Source organism: Ammospiza nelsoni, chromosome 2 (assembly GCF_027579445.1).
Source record: "Ammospiza nelsoni isolate bAmmNel1 chromosome 2, bAmmNel1.pri, whole genome shotgun sequence".
In the NCBI taxonomy this organism is placed as follows: domain Eukaryota; kingdom Metazoa; phylum Chordata; class Aves; order Passeriformes; family Passerellidae; genus Ammospiza; species Ammospiza nelsoni.
In genome coordinates, this window is record NC_080634.1 from 57941533 (window position 1) to 57960634 (window position 19102).

Sequence of the window (19102 nt, forward strand, 5' to 3'; positions counted from 1 at the left end):
AGATACAAGTGGCCTTCTTTGTGAAAACAGTCTACTCATGTCTCATTTGATTTTTGTGGCTCATCTTGATTCCCAAATAAGACAAATTGTAGTGAAACTGAGATAAAGATTTCCTTAGAAGATTCTAAGACAGATTACTGAGTAAAGGGCTTGGAAATTGAAAGCTGCACAAGCATGTGAAATCATAAACCAATCTCCTGGCCATTATCCTCCTGGTCATTCCTGTGCCCAGGTCCAGGGGAAAGGGTGAGGTTTGGAGAGCTGCTGATCTGAGAATTACCCTACCAAAATCATGCTTTTCAGTATGACTGAACTTCTTTCTACATTCCTCTTTCTCCAGCCTTGCCAGTATGCAAGCCTGGGTGTCCCTCCCTGACTGAGCATAAATGTCCTGTTGCTGATGGGCACTTGGGGTTGCCATATTTGCTGTGTGGCACAGGCTTCTTGCCTTCATTCCCACCTGTGTGCATGGCATGGGCCATCACTTTCCCTCTCCTCTCTACTGGGAATGCCCACACCAGAGGCCCGCGGGGATTGGTGACTCCTGCTATGGGCTGTGGTTGTTGAATGGGGGTTGAGATCAGGTTTCTCAGGGAAGGAGGACATGGTGGTAGACTCCAGCTGGAGGCAAAGCTCTGGCAGGGGTAGATCCACCCTACTCCTTCCTGCATGGACAGATTCAGACAAAGAATGAGAAGCTCTTGTTGCACCAAGAGATATTTCACAATATCATGATTCCACTCTCAACAGACCCCAGCATCCATGTTGGGACAGGTTCAATGGGATCACCCAGCATTGCTTTGCATTCTCAGAGCTTTTTCTGGCATATATAATGCAGGAGGAACACAGTGTAAAAGGTCTGAGTTTCACATGCATTCTGCAAAGCCCCATCTGTAGTATTCTCTCTCCTGCAGAGATCACAGGTGGCATTTCAGGGTACACTGCTAACACAGATCCAGCAGTGGGTCAGATTACCAACTGAGCACATGCCATCAGAATAATGACTCCTGCCTCACAAAGCCTCATTTACCTTTCAACAGCTTTGAGGTTCTCAGGGTCCATATTCAGAGGCAGTTCAGTGCCTAAATCACTAGTTAGTGGTTACAGGAAGTGTCACTGACTTTCATAGAAACAAGGACAGAGTCACACAATAAAGGCACAACTCAGCATCAAGCTGTAGTGGGAATTAGACCAGGTCCTCTGTACTTATATATGAGCAAGATACTATTTGTTAAAAGGAGATAATTTTAAAATTATTTCCATTATTTTGATTTGCCGTAGTTTTTCATGGACCAGGATGTTCCTCTCAAAGGGTTAATTTAAAATTGTGCTGGCATTTAGTCAGATGCTTTGCAAGGTCCACAAGAAGCTTTCATTCAGCTTGGAAGATCTGCGCTGCAGTCCCCACTCTGCTCCCTACCATACACTCCCCACCCCAGAGCGTGGCCTACAACCTGTGACCAAATCAGCTGGGCCGAGGAGCACATGGCATTATATCCGTGTGATTTTGCAAAGTAATGGCTTTTGGAGAAAGGCATTTCCTGAAGCAGAAGCAGCCTGCAGGAAGGCAAAGTTCTCGGGAGATTGCAGTGGGCAGTTAAAAATGAGAGCACCAAGAGGGGGATGTGCCAGGAAAGGCCCACCCAGGAATACACAGCCCGAGTGCCCATAAGGAAACGACTGAGCTACAGCAGAGCCCAGCTCCCTCCTCAGCTGGGCATCCCTGCAAACCCGCTCCTGGCTGCCAGAACACAGCACTGCCAAAGCTGCTGGACCTCTTCTTAGGCAGATGCCCCAGATCCTTCAAATATAATTCCCATTCTTTGGTGGAAGTGGGATTACTGGTTCCTACCTGCTTTTTGGGTTGTCACTTTGCCAGGAAATGTCCAGGCCTTGTGGCAGGAGAGCACAGGCAGTTTCTTGTAGTGGGATAGAAGATAAGAAAACAAAGATAGTGTATAAAGCAATCTTACCCCTAAGGAGTTGCAGCTGGGCCAATCACCAAGGGTTAGGAACAGGCCTGACTGTAACAGGCCACAGCTGTGACCAATGAGAAGAAGAGTGCTATAAAAGAGTGGGGTGGTTGGGTGAGAAGGGAACTGGAGTCAGTGTTCTGAGGAGCTGACCACAAGGAGCACCAAGAAGATATGAAACTTTTGTGATAAGGAGACAACAGTATGGAACACCTGTGATAAGATGACAACAGTTTCTGCCCTCCCCAAGGCAGCTAGTGTGAAGGGGAGGGAGGTGAGAGGCCTTTGGCAGGCGAGGAGGCTGAAGTGAAAGTGCTCTGTCACTCAGCTGTGGCCCTGGCTCAGGGCTGGAAGCAAGGAGCAGGTAACTCATGGAAGGCTTTGGAGCCTGTGGTAACACAGTCTGGCCGATCTGCAGTGAAGTGTGACTGCATTGCACAGGCAGCAGGATGGGAGTGTCAGCACTGCCAAGAGCGCTTGGAAAGAAAGGCCCTTCAGGCACAGGCACAATAAGGGGCAAGACTTGTGAAGTGGCGTAGTGGTGACAGCAGCAGGGAAAAGATTGGTTTTGACCTTTTCAGCTGTGTCTCAGGGGCATAGTCTGTTAACAGCTATAGTCCTCTCTCTGCAAGTGATTGAACACAGTGCATGTGAATTTATGGTACTTAATTTATAGACAATCATCTTTGATATTTCCTAGTGTCTTTTCCTGTAATTGGAGGACCACCTCTCCTTTACTTTTTTTTTTTTACCTTTAATACACATAAATCTCAAAGCAGTTGCATTGATATTTTGGCCCTAAGACTGAAGCTGTAGGTCAAGTGTATTGTTTTTCTGAGGTGGGACAGTAATGGTAATGGACATTTAAGTCAGTCCCACAGCACAGCCTGTCCTAACACCAGCTGGCCTGTTCCTAGCCATAAGCATTCTTTATGGCAAAATGCAAGCTATTTTATATTGTAGAGTTACAATTCAACACCCTTCTAGGAAACCAGGACTATAGTAATATCATGCCCTGTATAAGAAATTACTTTAGAGACATGATTCTCATGGAATCCTACATTGTCAGCAACAACACATCATGGAATCCTACATTGTCAGCAACAACACAGAGGTCCACACATAGGTACAAGTTAACCAGGTACAGGTAGGAGATAACTATTGCACTGTCCCACTGAAGTGTGTTTCAGTGCTGCCCAGTAAAATTGCTATTTGTGTGACACTTCAAGGATGCGCAGGGCAGGGTGTAAATACTGTGTTATGACAGGACTTCAGCTTGGGTTGTATCTAAATTTTAATAATAAAAGGTTTAATAATATTTGGTGAGACAGCATTAGCTATACAGGGACAATCCAGCAGATCTTGAAATGAGGCAGAAAAAGGGATTCATGATCCACGTGTCAAACATGTGTTTAGTTTATGTCTGCCTTATAAATCCCTCATACTTTAAATCTCATCCTTGCTCTCCTTGTATTTTCAAGCTTGTTTGAATGCTTCTTTAACACAGCTGGTGCCTATGGGATGTGCTGGTATTGAATCAGTGCTGAGAACACAGTGTTGAGCTCAGTCTAGGTCATGTAAATATAAAATACCACACAGCATGGTGGAAACTCTGAGTTGCTCCCCTGCCTTCTGCATAAGCTGTAACAACTCAAGAGAGGATGCTAAGAGTGTTAAGCAAATATATCTGATAAGGAAACACCCACCCCAGTTTTCCTGTTTGAGTAGGATGTTAGATTTAGAGCACACATCCCTTTGGTGCCCTCTTCCTTGTCTCAAAAAAGACATTGCAGCATTTAATGGGATATCATGGAGACCAACAAAAGTAATTTAGGATTTGGAAAAGGTCATGCAAAATATCCTGGAAAACAAAGAGGAGCTGTGGCACACCTTATCAAATACTATAGAGGAAGTATTTTTTCAATAGAAGTGAGTAACCAAAAATGCCTGGAAAGTGTTTCAACGTACCTCTGAAGAGAGCAAAAGTATGCTGATTCAAGGATGGATCTTAATTATGGAGATTTGTTCATGAAAGGGCTTCCTTGAACCTCTTTACAACAGCATGTAGCTCATGGGCAAGGGAATGACAGCTTTTTCATTAAAGACCTACAGTTTGGTTATTGTTTTCACCTGCCTGTTTTCAGAGGTAAAAGAACAGAAGTTTTGAAAAATCTGAAAGATGATTCTTCGGCCTGTGGAAAGTGGCAAGAATCTTGCTGTTAAGGCAGAACATTTCTTAAAATCCCTGTGGCACTAATTATTAACTTTTCTCTCATGATGTGTTTTCAGATATAAGCCTTCTGTACTGCTGCATTGTTGGGGCTTGAAAGATGGTTTATATTTGCATCCATCGAGCACTTTTACACGTGGCCTCAGTGCATTGGGAAATGTGTCCTTGAAATCTGTGTTAGTTGTGAGGTGGTGTGAGGAGGGCTGTGTTCCCTGTTCAATAAAGGATTGGACAAACTGTAGGGACACACCAGGATGTTACTGGGATGGAGCACAGCAGGTCAGAGGACAGGGAGAGAGGGCTCAACTTGTTCAGCCTGGAGAGGAGAAGGCTCAGAGGGATCTTGGCATCCACACCACCCTAATCAGAGCTCACAGAGAAGATGGAGCCAGCCTTTTGTCGGCGATGAACACTGATAATGAAAAGGTAACAAGCTGCATCAAAGGAAATTCCAAGCACTTGCACGGAAGAAGTTTTCACAGGGAGGGCAGTCCAGCATTGGCAGAGGTTGTGTGGCAATGCTGAGGAGTTTCCATGCCTGGTGACTGTGCCTCAGTCTGGCCTGGCAGCCAGCCCTGCCTGGTGGGTGAGGTGTCACTCTGTTCCATGCCTCAAGTGTAGCCACCCTTACCAGTGAAGAGAGGAAGCGTTTTGAGCGTGCCTGTATTCCATGAACAAGAGCGGTACTAAGAGGAAACTCACGGAGCAGTGGCCCTATTGGAGGAGAGCTGAGGTGAAGAGGTAGAGACCAGAGCATGCTTCGATTCCCTTATAAAGACAAAAATCTATTGCACTATGAGGTTTTGTCACCACTCACTTCCCTCTCTGGGCTCAGTTGTGGGCTTGCACTCTTGGGCTTGCCTAGCTGTGCTGCAGAAAAGGAAGAGTTTCCTTGTCTGCAGTGACAGCTGCTTTGCAGTCCCTCCACCCTACAAGACGTTTGGTTTCTTTCAGAAGTTCTGCCCTTTCCGTTGGATTTGCAACTGCTGAGCTCTTCGTTGCTCTGACCCACTGCTTGAGCCCAGGAGGTAAGATCACAGCATCTGGTGTTTTTTTGGCAGGCTGCTCTCACTGAGAGCCCCAGCAGTTTAACTGCACAGGAAATTGTGGCTGCCATGAAAAAACAGCAGGTTCTGTATTAGCATGACGCATTTTCCAGTAGTCTTGTGCACAGCATTTCTACTGACCTTCAGGAAAGTGTTTGATAGATTTAATTTGGCAGAGTGGCTTTTGGCTGAGTAGAATGGTAGTCTTGGAGTTGGTATTGGCTTAGAAGGGCATGATAAAGTAAGAAGCCATTATTTTGATTGAAGACTGGATCCATGTAAGAAGGTAATTTTAATTTCAGTGATGAGAAACTCTGATTCATAAGTATAATGTATTTTGGCTTGTAGTGCTTACAATGTAATCTGCTGGCTGTTAAGACATTTATATCAGGTTTTTAGAAATGTAATTTTACTTTCCAGTGGATAAATAAAACTGATTCATATTAGAGCCGGATTGCAGTAGGAACTTCTGCTTTTAAAATAGTGACATGGTGGGGGGTCCTAATGTAATAGTTGCCTTTTAGGATCTTGACTGGTGAACCTGGTCAGGCCGGTCCCTTGCCTTCTTTGGGGTTTCAGCTCAGACTCTGGATGAATTGAGAGTTGTGAATGTCTACAGATATTTTAGGTGGTACTATTGTGAACAGGAGCCTCCAGGTTTAACTATCTTCTTTGTAAGAGCAGTAGCCTTGCTGGTTTTGTCATATAGCGATTCTCTCAGCACATGGATTTGGTTTGAACACTGCAACTTTAGGTCTTTCTTATCGCAACCAACGTCTCAGACCAGGCTGGCTGACTGATCTCATACTGCTCCAGGTGTCAGGTGAAGATTATCTCTAGCAAATGCAGCTGGCTGCTCAGCAGATGGGGTTTGACCACCTTGCTAAAAGCAGATCACACCCTGGCACCCCTCCCACAGAGGAACTCCAGCATGTTTCACCTTCCTCCCCTCTTGCCCACCCATAGGAGCAGTCTGGCCTCCTGAGCTGGGGAAGATCTCATGAGTAGACAGGAGATGTGGAAACCGTGGGAAACTCCACTGAGAAGCAATGCCAGAGCCAGGAGGGGCTGGGAAGTACCTGCCTGCTTGCTGGTAACATGAGCGGGAATTTCTGCTTCCATCCTGACCATAAGGTCCAGATTTACTTAGCTTAGAAGCTGAAGGTCAAAAAAGGGATGTGTTATCTTACTGGGTTTGAATTTGCTTCCTCAGCTTGACTAGAGTGTCTCCTTGGACTGAGTATTATTATGGTCATAAGATGTTTGTACTTAAACAAATCTAGTGGTGTTGCTCTTCTTCTCTTACTCACAGAACCTACCACACGCTACATTGTCTTGGATTTTGCTCTCAATTTTTTGACCCCATTTCTTTCTGATTTCAGTCATGAGCAGTTTAAAACAGCTGTATAGCTTGAAGTAGAGTTATCTTGATAGAGAACGTACTGTAAAAGTCATTACCATATGTTTTTTATAAAGCATGAAAGAACTAGGAAGAGATTGAGTAAAGGGGAAGGAAGGAGACAGGGAAGATCAGGGGAGTAAAGTGCATTCAGAAATGAAGCTCATTTTCATACCCAGCTCCTTCATGCAAAACAGCAGACTCCAGTGAAATGCTGATGCAAAATGTACAATATATATCAAAATGAAAACTATTTAGGAAAAAATCTGAAACAGTGTTTAGGTGCTGCAGGACAGAGTACAGGAGAGTCTGTTGGATGCTCTGTGCATTTCCACAGTTATCCGAGGGGAAAGTTGTAGGATGGAAAATAAATTCCTGCCCCTTGATGAAACAAGTAGGGTGTCCTGGACATGGAGGCTGTGCCAACAAGCAGGAGGGTGGCATGTGAGAGGCATGAGAGGGACATCCAGTGACCAGGCTTGGGGACCATGCTATAAAGCCAAATCATTCTTCAGAGGAAAGGGGAGCAGGAGGGCTGTGCCTTCTGCTGCTCTAGTTGCTGCTTGAGTTCCCCACTGCACACTGCAGCTCCCAGCACAGCACCATCACAGGATAGGGTCCAAGCAACAGCACAGCTGTAAAGGAGGGCTGTGTTCAGATGTGCTTTTCTTTTCCTGGTCTGATTTTGTGGGTGGAAGGGCCTGGTCACTGCTGGAATCACTGAGGTGTCCTGCAAAACTGAGGACAGAATTCAACTCCTGGCATGGGAGAGACAGCAGCAGATTTATAAATCCTTGTGGAACCAGGCAAATGCAAATGTGTGTTTCTATCTAAAAACCTCTTTTTTACAGCTGGAACATGTTTTTAATATTTTCCGTGGACAGAGGAACTGTTTTCCTGCAGATGAGCTGGAACCAGAGGCTGTCTCCTCTCTTTCTTGCATCAGTTACCAGGCTGCCTCAGCACATTTGGGTCAGTACTTCACGACCTGACCCCTCACCCTCAGGCTGAAGCACACAGGAATAGGAAGAGAAGATTCTATCTGTCCCTTCAAGGTTTTATGCCCGACTGCCAGCCCATCTGTACTGTGATAGATTCTCATACCTATATCCAAAGTAGACCCTGCAGATGCTCTCCTCTTCTCCCACCTTTGTTAGTGAAGATGGAACTGGGTGGGACAGGGGTTTCCATGCCAAATGGGACACCTGTTGAATGACTGAAACTGTTTGTCAGTTTGATAATCAAAATGTTCCTTTATCTATGGAAAGATGTTCTCACTTTAAAGCCAGCTAGCCTGTGTTGATAAAGAGATGAGAAAGGTAAGTGACTCAACAAGAAATGTAGGGTACTGGATCAATTTTTTTTTAAAGAAAAATTGTACAGACTCTGATTGAAAACTAATATACACCTAAATGCTATCTCCCTAGTAGGGTGTATCTGATAGATACATGACACATAAGGAGAGTATTTATAGGTTCAGAACTCTGCTTTTTCAATGTCTTAATTTTCTGGAAGGATTATCCCTCCCTGCCACTGAGTGGTATATTGGAAAGAGATCTCCATCTCTTTCCAGACCCTGTGGATTTTCTCTTCCCTTCCCTACTGTTGACCAGTATTTGATTTAGGACTGAGGCATCACACTGACAAATAAGGTCCTTTATGAAATGGAACATTAACAAATAACTCGTGGGCATTGCTGTGTTCCTTCTGAACAGTGATAAATGTATTTTCTCGGTATTTTTTTTTCAAATTGTATAAGAAAAAAAAACCAGATAAAGTGCAACATCTTAATAATCCCAGTGCCTACATACATGGCAAGATTTGCTGTTGCAGACACCAGTCTTTTAAAAAACCTTTGAGGTGAAGATTGTCATTTATTGTGGGCTAACTCATGAATCTTTGTAATGTACTAGGGAGGAAGTATTTGCCATATCTGCACAAAGACTCCTCTTGGTGTCTTGAATGCTGATTTAAACAGCAAGATGCCACCCAAACTGAAGGTACTGGGATCCAAGTTACCCATTGTTAACAGAGGATGTTTTTGTCTACTTTAGGATTCAAAATTTAGCTCAGCATCTCTGAGGAAATTTTTAAAAAGACTTCTATTTATCTGTAGTTATTTCAGTAGGGAAAGTGTCAGAGCCCAACATGCATAACATGAAAAACTTACTTTTTTTCATGTTATGCATGAAAAAGTCATCTCATGTGTTTGAAATATTGCAGTTCATGCTTCTTAAATGATTTTCAAAGTCCTTGTGTAAGACATGTGTCTAATTGGCATGAGGTTCCAAATGTGTTTGTGTTTGCTGATATTGTCAGCCATAGTGAGCAGCTGTCTGAGTAACCTCACCAGCATGGAAGAGAGATATGAACTCTGGTTTTCATCTTGCATCATGAGCAGAAAAAAAGCTGTCACAAAAAACCAATCCACTCTGTGTGCCTGGAAGCTGTGACACCAAACAAGGATAAAGGACATCGATGGGATTGTTTGTTTGTCTAAGGAGGTTGGGTACCCCTGAGCTATCACTGCAAATGATCACTGGCACCTCACTTCAATTCAGCATTAAAGCTGCTATCCTATTTTGCTGTGGGTGCAGTGTAGATCACCCTGCTGGTGATCTAAGTACATTATTTTGATCAGAACTGTAAGAGAAATAACAGCTAATAATACAAATGTAGGAGAAAAGCATGATAGTAGCAAATATGCTGAGACTGAAGTTTAATTGAGAGATGAGCTATTCTGGATTATGCTAAAGAACATGTTTGGCTGATTGCCAACAAGATGGCTTTGCCTGCTGCGTTTTAGTCAAAGATTTTTGCTGATGAGCACAAGATGAAACTTTCAAATTGAGGAACTTCTAGGCCACACTGCTGTAGTTTTGTAGCCTTGATTCTTCTTTCAACATGAGATCTACTGTATTGTTTATCTTTTTCTCACCCTTTAGTAACAATTAAAATGGCAGAAACTTGTCTTCAGAAGGAAAGAATCAGAATCTAGCTCAATCTCCTCTTGTCTCCTCCTCAGCCTTCCACACTGTAAGAATCAGCTGAGACAAATAATTTGAACAAAAATGCATATGGATATATGGACATATGTGTGATATCTTCTGGGAGAAAGGTAGAGGGAAATATTTCTGGGGAGGAATATCCTATCAGGGGTATTCTGAAGAGTGACCAGGAATAGGCAGGTATGCAAAGGTGCAATAAATGTGGGACAAATATTGAATATGTCCGAGATAACTCGTGTTTTCCCGTGTACTTTTCTGGCCTTCAAGATGCTTCAGATCTGTCACAAGAGTTTCTGCACAATTCTAAGGACTCTTCTCTGAATCCTCCCTGCTGGTGGCATGATCCAGGGCAGGCTGTGCCTTGGGGGAGGATTGCTGGGGCTGCCTCTTTTATGTCAGCTGGGAGGGAAAGTCTATTGCAGAAGAGAGCTGGGGAAGTATTCCCCATCCCTACAGAAAGCTGGATGTTGGAAATTGAACTTGTGAGATAAGAAAGAGAAAAGGAGCTAGAGCTATGAGCTCTGGTAAAGTGAAAGGCAGCTTTGTGTGTGCAGGGGGACAGTCTCACATTGCCCCATGAAACAGCTGACAGCTGTTTTGCAACAGCCAATGCCTCTTATTTCATCATATTTCAGAAAAAAATAAGCAAGTTTGAAGAGATGATAGCAGGAAATTTATATATGCCAGGGAACATGTGTCATGCCCCTCTCCAACAGCCAGACAAATTATCATATAATTAGCAAAGTACCAGTGCCTTAACAAAGCAAAGCCCTGATGGTAGAAAGTGAGTAAATTTTAATAATGTCTTTGACTTTCTTGAAACAAAATTGACAGTTAAGTTGTTCCTAACTAAATATGTTTGTGAAAGGCAATGTTGTTCCATGAAATGTACTTTTTTGCTTTGGGGAAAGGTACAACTTTATGTCTATCTATGAAGTGCCATTTCATGTCTTCAAGGTTTTCATTGCCTTGCTTGCAACAAAGCTTAAACACCAGAGCAGTGGAGAAAAGTATCAAACAAGGTAACCATTTAATACAAGTCTTGGAAACCTTGAGGTTTTAATGGCTTTGCCATTTATTATTTATAGTGCATGGTGGGTGTACACTTTGCCAAGCAATGCACAACCAGGCAGCTCCTCTGAGTAGGGCTTCAAAATTGAAAAGAAAATGGAAGAACATCAATATCCCTGTGTTTCAATTTAGCAATTATGTTCAGGTTTAAGATTATTTTAGTTCTTCCTTTATATTCCAGTCCAAAAATAGTTTGTTATTGGAGCTCTTAAAACATCAGTGTGGTCATGGGTTCTTCTGAGGATAAGGTCAAATACAAGGAAGCTTTAGGGCATGGCTGTGACATATTGGAAATGATGGCAGGGAAGGGAATGCTTTGTTAGTGGCTCTTTTGGTACCAGTTTGCTTGTATTCTCAGCAGCTTAGGTGAGAACGTCTTCCCTTTTTTACACCAACTGGTAGCTCAGCAGTCTTCTGGGGAGGAAAGAGTGTATTTACACAACTTTGTTTTGCTTTTGCAATAGTGGGTTTATGCTGCTTGCCAAACTAGAAAGAAGTATTGCTTCCAGGCAGTGTTGTAATCCGGACGTCCTGAAGCCATCTGAATCTCAGACTATCTCAGGGAGTTTTCTATTTTCCTTCTGAATGTTTATGACCTTCCATTTATTTCTTGTTGGCAGTTCCACTGCCTTTCTTGCACTGACCCAGGGAGGTGTCTTCCCCTCCTCAGCATCTAAGCACGTGCTCACTTTCACCTCATTCTCCCTGAGACACTTCATCTCTTTCACTGATCTTCCATCACATCAAGTTCAAGATCTTTCCTCCCAGCTGCTCCTGATCTTCAATATCTCATCTGTGCTGACAGCTAAGCTGTTTGTCTTCAGTCTATACTAAACTCCCTTCTGTCTTGCCAAACCTCTCCCCTGCCCAGCTTTTCTCTTTGCTTCTGGCCATACATTACTTTGCTCAAAGCCATTGTCTGGTTCTCACCAGCTGTTTTTCCCTTTGCTCCTTCCTCAGGTGGCTCCTCAACAAATGTTCCCTCCAAAGGAGCTCTTTCAACTTGTTCACATGGCTCATCATCATTGCTCATCTGCATATTCTCCTTTGCTCTTATATCACCCTCTGCATTTTCTCTCTGCATCTGCCTGGTCATACTGATTTTGCAAACAGTTTGGAATGGAGCAGTGCATTGTGTGCTTAGAATGCCTTGTGAGTTATCAGTGATTGGACTATTCACCCAGGATTGTTGGATGCCCAAAGTATTTTCAGTTTGCATGGGGGATGGTGAAGTGCTGAAAGAAGTTGAACTCTAGAAGCATGTGGCTCTGCTCTTGGCTGGTTAAATCAGTAAAAAATATTGGGCCTGACCTCTCCTACTATTATCCAGAAGCATTTTACATCTCTCTGTGCCTCAATATTACCATTTAATGATTTAAGCAAAATAAGCATTTTAAATACTGAAAGGTGACTTTTTGAAAGAGGATTTTCTCCTTTTTTTGCTGTGTGTTGCTAAAGCTTTGGACTTTCACTCACTTGATTTCCTTATGTTTTGTTTTTCCTACTTGAACAATTTAAAAAGTGACAGTGATTTTTTTGTTGGGAATAACTCTGAAGCCTTTAAATCTAAAAATTCTGGTGCCTTTCTGAATCTCAGTGTTGTGAAACCACATTGGGGTATTAATCAGCAAACCCAGTGGATTTATATACTGGAACTGACAGGCTGAAGTCAAGAGGTGCTGTGAGGGTGAAACTGTAGGAGAATCTCAGTTGTGTGTTGGAGCAGGCAGTGACCATCCTTCTGTCACCTGAGGAGAACCACCCCTCAGGTGATGGAGAACCAATTCTCGTTCTTGGTGTGCACCTGTGATGAATCTGATTGCTCACCTAAGTGTGGTTACCTTCACAACCTTAGTTACCTTGATTTCTTTATGTCAGTAGATAATACTGACATAAAGAAATCAAAAGAGGCCATTACAGCAAAGCCCTTCATCCTATTATTATTAGTATAAATGTCCACATATGTAAACATATGTACTTCTAATAGGATTCTCTGTGCTTAACAGATTACTTAATTACATATCAGAGGTCACAACTTCTTATGTAAGCTGGAAGATGCCATTTTATGTTGGTGATACTTTTTTCTTGAGGTTACTTTGCAAAAGTAATGTTATAGGCAAAAGCCTGTAATGTTTCCTACCTCTTAAGCCTAGAACAGTCTTCGTGCTATTAAAAGTTGTGTTACAAATTATATTACTTGATCAAGTGACTGGACTAGAAAGAATGACCTTGCAGTGGAATATGGGCTTTCTGGCTGATAGTGTAAGATTTTCACGTGTCCAGCTGCCTTTTAGTTAACTCACAGTTTGTAAAAACACAGAGCAGACAACAGAAAAAGATTGGCAGTGAGAAATCAGAAGCAGGAAAGATACCAGGACAGACTGGGGGAAGACTATGGATGTAACTTTACCCTAACATACATAGCTCACATTGCCAGTGGGTCATAGGGGTTTTTGAAGGCAATCCTTGAAAGTAGGGTGGTTAGAACCAACTGCAAGAGCAATGGCATCATGGATTCTGCTGCACTTCTCTAGTTATCAAGGTCAGAGTGAATGGACAGATTTTTTTATTGCTGTCCTCATCCTAAAACTACAGTGATTAGACAGGAAAAGGGTGCATGATACTACTGGGAGGCAGCAGACAAGGAATTAACCACATGAGTTGCTTTTGGTTTATTTCAAAGCCGTGTCCATAGTGGTTTTCACAGACACAAGGAATCGATGCATGAGTTCTGCAAAGCATTGACTCTGAAGCCCAAACAGGCTGTACATAACTCTGTGTTTTTACACAAATTGCAAACCTAGGGGTTTTTTTTAAATTATGCAGTGTGAATTTTAGTTTGGGAATGGCACATTTCTGATTTTTTTCCCCTCATTTGATTACTGTATCTACTGCAACTACTTCCTAGGATCAGCTCAGGTTTCCATTCTATTCTATTTAAATAGTTGTTTGGTTAATTAATACTTAAAGAGACATAGGACACTATAGTCATTCTCACAAATATAGAATAATAGATAGTCTGTCTCCTGAACAGCTTCCTCATGAATATATGCAAGGGACAGTAGGTGCATGAAAAGGCAGATGGGGATAATGTGCATCTTCTGGCAGTGTATTTAGTGATGCCATAAAAGAAAGTGAACTTTCCCTTCCTGGTTATTAAGGAAAGTGCCTGTAAAGTGAAAGTCTAATCCTTGCTCCTGTTTTATATCTTTGATGAGAGGAAAGACAGGAAAACTCCTTTTGGCCACACATTCCTAAAGCCACACAGCCTCAGGCACTAACTTAGGCACCTTGGGAGGAAAATCCTTAAACTCCCACATATCCAGGGAGAGAAGTAGCTGACTTTTGGGAAGCCAGACCTGGTGCTCTGAGCACCTTGTGAAGGAGCTTCTCTCAATCCCTCCACCTTGTCAGGGTGAGCAGCCTCCTCATTAGGTACCCAAAGGCAAGTGGTGCAAATGTCCCCTGAGGTTCTGGCTCCTCCCAGAGCCCTGGGAAGCACCCAGGGCTGCTTCTCTGCCAGCACTGCTGAAGAAATGACTGGATAATTGAGTTTCCAAGGGGGAATAACAAGAACCAGCACCATTTAGTCAATTTTCTCCATGAGAAATGAAAGTCAGCCGAGGTAGGATTTAATTCCAGTTAAATTAGTATAAATAAAACTCTTGTAATTTTGAGCAGGGCCTGGCAAAACAACAGGAGGGACATGGAATTGTGTCTCATCTACACAGGATTTTATCCCTTCGCTTGATTTCAGGATACAGAGAGGAGCTGGGTTAGCAGCTATGGCGAGCAGCTCCAAAGCTTTGAAAACCCAAGTGAAAACCTCTCTCTGTTTCATCACAGCTGCAAACTCATAAAGCACCAAATGAAACAAGTGTCTTCTGCTTGCAGACCTGCCCCTCACAGAAGTCAGGATGGCATCAGCAGCACACTTCTCCGAGGAGGAGATGGCAGAGCTCCGGGAGGCCTTCAGCAAAGTTGGTGAGTGCAGCCAGCAGCAGAGGCACTGCTGAGGTGTGAACCTGTGGCCAGCTCTTTTCTCATGGTCTGACTGGCCAGCTGTGAGGAAATGGAGTTTGTTCCAGCACTGATCACACATCAGCCACAGAAAGCCCTTTTCCTGCCACTGCAGGCCTCCCAGATGAAACCACATCAGCTCACTGCAGAGCACTGGCCTCTTGCACAGGGGGTTTTGGGGCTCCAGCAGGATTTACAAAAAAAAAAAACCCTCAAAAGCTGTACAGCAAACCATGTTGGAAATATTCTCAAGCATTTTCCCAAGAATATTGTTTATTCACAACAAATTATTTGGAAGGCAAAAAATGTTTTATTTTAATGTAAATTGAATATTCCCTGTGGGAAAGAAGAATGTGGAGAGGACAAATGTGCAAATGGATTAAAAACTTGTAATCCCTTCACAATGACCTTTCAGGCCCCATATTTCTACTGTGTGTTTTCTTTCCAAACCTTTAGACAGCTCATTTGATCTGTCTCCTTTAAAGTCACACAGACCCATCACTGTCTACCCAAATTCTAAGAAAATGACTGTGCTTCTCACAGCTCACTTAACTCCTATCAGCCTCACTGGATTATGCACTCATCAGCTGTCCTTGCTGATTCAGGTTGATTTCTGAGCACACAATAGTCTAGTCTGGCAATCTTAAAAATCTGGTCCCTCTGAGTGTCCCGTACACCCAATGCCCTGAGAAGGCAAATCACAGAATCCTGGCATGGTTTGGCTTGGAAGGGACCTTAAAGATTACCTAGTTCCTACCCCATAGCCATGGCTGGGACACCTTCCACTACATCTGGTTGCTCCCCCAAAGGCTGGAAGGAAGCTCTCATTCCTCTCCCAGACATTTCCCTCTCCAAGTCCAGATCCTTTTGTTGAATGCCATGGTGAGATGGATGGGATGTTCTTTGCAATCCCTGTTAATCCTGCTACTGATGCTGAGACCTGAGTGTCTTTTTGTAGCATGTGACTCAAATTGCAACTTCCTATGCAGGAAGTCAGCTCACACTGCTCTGAAATCACCTCAGCCTCCAGGATGGGGCGAAGAAGCCTGCAGAAAAAGAAGGACACAGATACTTAAAAGCCAAATATAAATAACCATATATATATACACATGTATATATACACATATATATACACCATATAACTATATATATATTTATCTGTGTCATAACCACAGTGTTTGAACAGAAACTCTCCATGTGATAAACTAAAGTTTACTTTTTATCTGTGGAGTTTTTCACTAAGTGGAGGATAAAGGATTATGAACCTGTATTGTTTATCTTCTCATCGAATACTACCCTGTATTGGTGATCTTCTCTACCAAATACTTGCAGGGAGCTCAGCAGGAGTATTCATGTTAGCACCATCCCAGAGAAACACAGAAGTTTTAATTTTGAGGATGAATGCAGTTGCATATGCAGTTCCAGCCTATTTCTGATGTAATTAGATCCAGAAAACAGGCTAAAATCACAAATTATATCTATGGATAAGTGCATATGTGTATTGTGTCAACTTTATTTTCTTTAGCTGTTCTGTGGACAGGATGCTTCCTCTATAGATCACATTTGTCAGTGTGTAAACTTTGGAATGGAAATTATATCCATTTAAACCTAGCTTTAAGATATTTATATGCCTAAACATATCAATTCATCACTGTGAGGTTTTGTTTATTAAAAAGGGATTGTAATTCTTTCTTGAGTGTGAATAACACCAAAGCAATTGAAAACACCAGATTTCAAGACAACAAATCTTTGTATAAAATGTACCTTTCCTTGGATCAAAATCAGCCTTTATGTGCAGAAAATGTCATTGGGCTGATGTGGAATGTAAAAGTTTGCTTTAATCTTTGCAGATATCAGCGGGAATGGCTTCATCGATACCAATGATTTAACAGAGGTGCTGAAGGCTGCCAATCTCCCTCTCCCAGGATACAAAGCCAGAGAGCTCATTCAGAGTCTGACAACCACGGGGAATGGCAGGATCAGTTTTGATGAATTTATTTCAGTAAGTAATTTATTTCAGTCACTCAGAGTGATCCCCAGGGCACAGCAGAGGCACAAGCACAGAGTCTCATGGGCACCTCATTAATCCAATGAGTCTCCTCTCCGGAAAAGTTGAAATCAGAAAATAACCAAACGAAAAATTCTGCAATTTACTGGACAATTTATGTGAATACAGCTGCTCATTGCATAAATGTCATATCTTTTAGTTTGAACTGCAGCAAGATACAGTTTTTCAGTTATACACTGCAAAAAGATGATGTTCTGGCTAGATGATTACAGAAAATGTAAGCAGATTGAAACTGAAATCTTCAGGGGGCACTTTTTAATCAAAGAACTTATTTTTCTGGTCTGAACTGGGTCAAAAGCAAATTCTAAAAAAGTGGAATTTCCCTTGGGATGGAGAAATAGATTTTTCCTTGCTCTTTCTTCACACCCAAACTGCTGTGCTCCAAAGTAACATTTTTATTACCTAACTGATCTTTGTTCCCTGATTTGAAAGCATAAAAGCTGAGTTGAATCCTTTTGTACCCTAGCAGATGATACACAGATTATACCCAGAAACCCACTGAAAATACTCAAGCTGCCCTTCCCTATTCATGAAGCAGAGAGAATGTGTCTCCTGGCCCAAGAGATCACTCTTTTAGCTTGGTTTAATTCTCCAAAATTCTAAAATCCTCTCTCACGCTTGAAAGATTTTCCAAGACCTGAAGAGTGATGATGTTGCCAAGTCATTCCGGAAGCAGATCAACAAGAAGGAGGGGATCTGTGCCATTGGTGGCACGTCGGAGCAGTCCAGTGCTGGCACCCAGCACTCCTACTCAGGTGGGTGCAGCTGGCCCTCCCTGACAGCAGCAGCACAAACACCTGCCCACTGCCGCCCCTGCTCACCAGGGAGGCTCCCCACTGCTGATAACCCATTTCACTGCGCATTTTAGCAGGCACTCATTCTGTAAACTCTCCTTGCAACCTGATAGTTCCTGACTTTTTCCCATGGAGGGTACAACTCCATCAGGGCTTTTCTCCTAGCCTGTTTCTCCAAGCTGAAAGTTGGTTGCTGTTACCTCCTGGGCACAGCCCACTCTGAAGCAGTTCCATGGGGAGGAGGTTCTACCCTTGGCAATCTTCTGCAGGGACAGCAGTTGGGGACTCTGTTCTCCCTTCTCTCTGGGGAAGGGAGAACAGAGGATGCTTCCAAGGGCTCCATCCATCCTCATCCTGGAGGGCACCTCCTCTGGGAGCTACTGGAGCCATGTGAGCTGCTGGTACAGGATAGCTGTGCTTCAGCCCTGCTGAGCTACAGGCACATCTGCCCATTACCCTCTGAGTGCTCTTTGTCAGAGCCCAGTCCTGGCCAGGCTTTTCTAGATATTCCACATGAAGAGGTTGTAATCTGCAATATAGAATTGTTTGAAGTTATGTGGGGTTTCTGTTTAGCAGAGTGGTACACTGCATTCAAATGACAGTGAAAGCACAAATTACCACTTGCAGAGCTTAACATCTGCACCACACATTAGAAGCACATGGACTTCATTACCAGTCTCTGTAATATGCCTGATCTCATGACCCAGGCAACCCCCAGTGAGTGAGAAGGGGTATTGAGGGAGTATTAACCAGCTCAAGCCCTTTGCTGTCCTCAGCTCCTTTGCTGGTCTCCTGAGAGCCTCTTCCATGCAGGGTTTTGTTGATCAGTCACACTGGTGGGAAAGGCTTCCCCAGGAGTTCTCCCTGTGTCAGTAAAATGATGGTACAGGCGCTGCACAGCAAACTGATGGATTTGACGTTGTGTCCACAGAGGAAGAAAAATATGCCTTTGTCAACTGGATTAACAAAGCCCTTGAGAAGGACCCTGACTGCAAGCACGTGGTGCCAATGAATCCAGAGACAGATGACCTCTTCCAGGCGGTCGGTGATGGCATAGTGCTTTGGTAAATGATACCTTTCCTTCTCACAAATGGGAGCCATGAGTCTGCAAAAACTCACATTTCTGTTCAAAGTGAACCTGCTGAATTTACATTAAGCTCAGGAGTGTTTGCAGACTCAGGGCATTGATAATGCTAGGGTTTTGTGCTTCTTTTATCTTCAGAAATATAAAGCATATTTCATGCTTAATGAGAATTTTTTCTTGCTTCTAGACACTTACAATTAGATGAAGTAAGTGAAATTTGAGGAGCTGCTTGGTTTTATTTTTGCCCAAGGACTTTTGGTGTTTCACACAAAACAGCACAAAATAGTGAGTGCTTCCACAGACATTTTCTGCACAATAAACTTCTCATACAACTTCACCTTGTGGCATTCTTGGCCTCATTGTACCTATAGTACAATCTGTGTGTAGCTCAAAATAATTGCTTAAGTAT

The 19102-nt window shown here is 43.0% G+C and overlaps 1 protein-coding gene across 2 annotated transcripts in view; it reads left to right on the plus strand.

The window, feature by feature from the left end:
- Positions 1-5034: 5034 nt before the first annotated feature.
- Positions 5035-19102, plus strand: part of LCP1 (lymphocyte cytosolic protein 1) — a 30526-nt gene continuing 16458 nt past the window's right edge. Inside the window, exons 1-5 of one of the 2 annotated variants that reach the window (XM_059466249.1) lie at positions 5035-5231; positions 14622-14711; positions 16598-16749; positions 17441-17570; positions 18541-18673. In XM_059466249.1, coding sequence (XP_059322232.1) covers positions 14645-14711; positions 16598-16749; positions 17441-17570; positions 18541-18673 — 482 coding nt within the window. In that variant the 5' untranslated portion in view covers positions 5035-5231; positions 14622-14644. Of the gene's footprint in view, positions 5232-5417; positions 5536-14621; positions 14712-16597; positions 16750-17440; positions 17571-18540; positions 18674-19102 lie in introns of those variants that run through there. The other variant, XM_059466250.1, reaches the window with a different exon arrangement.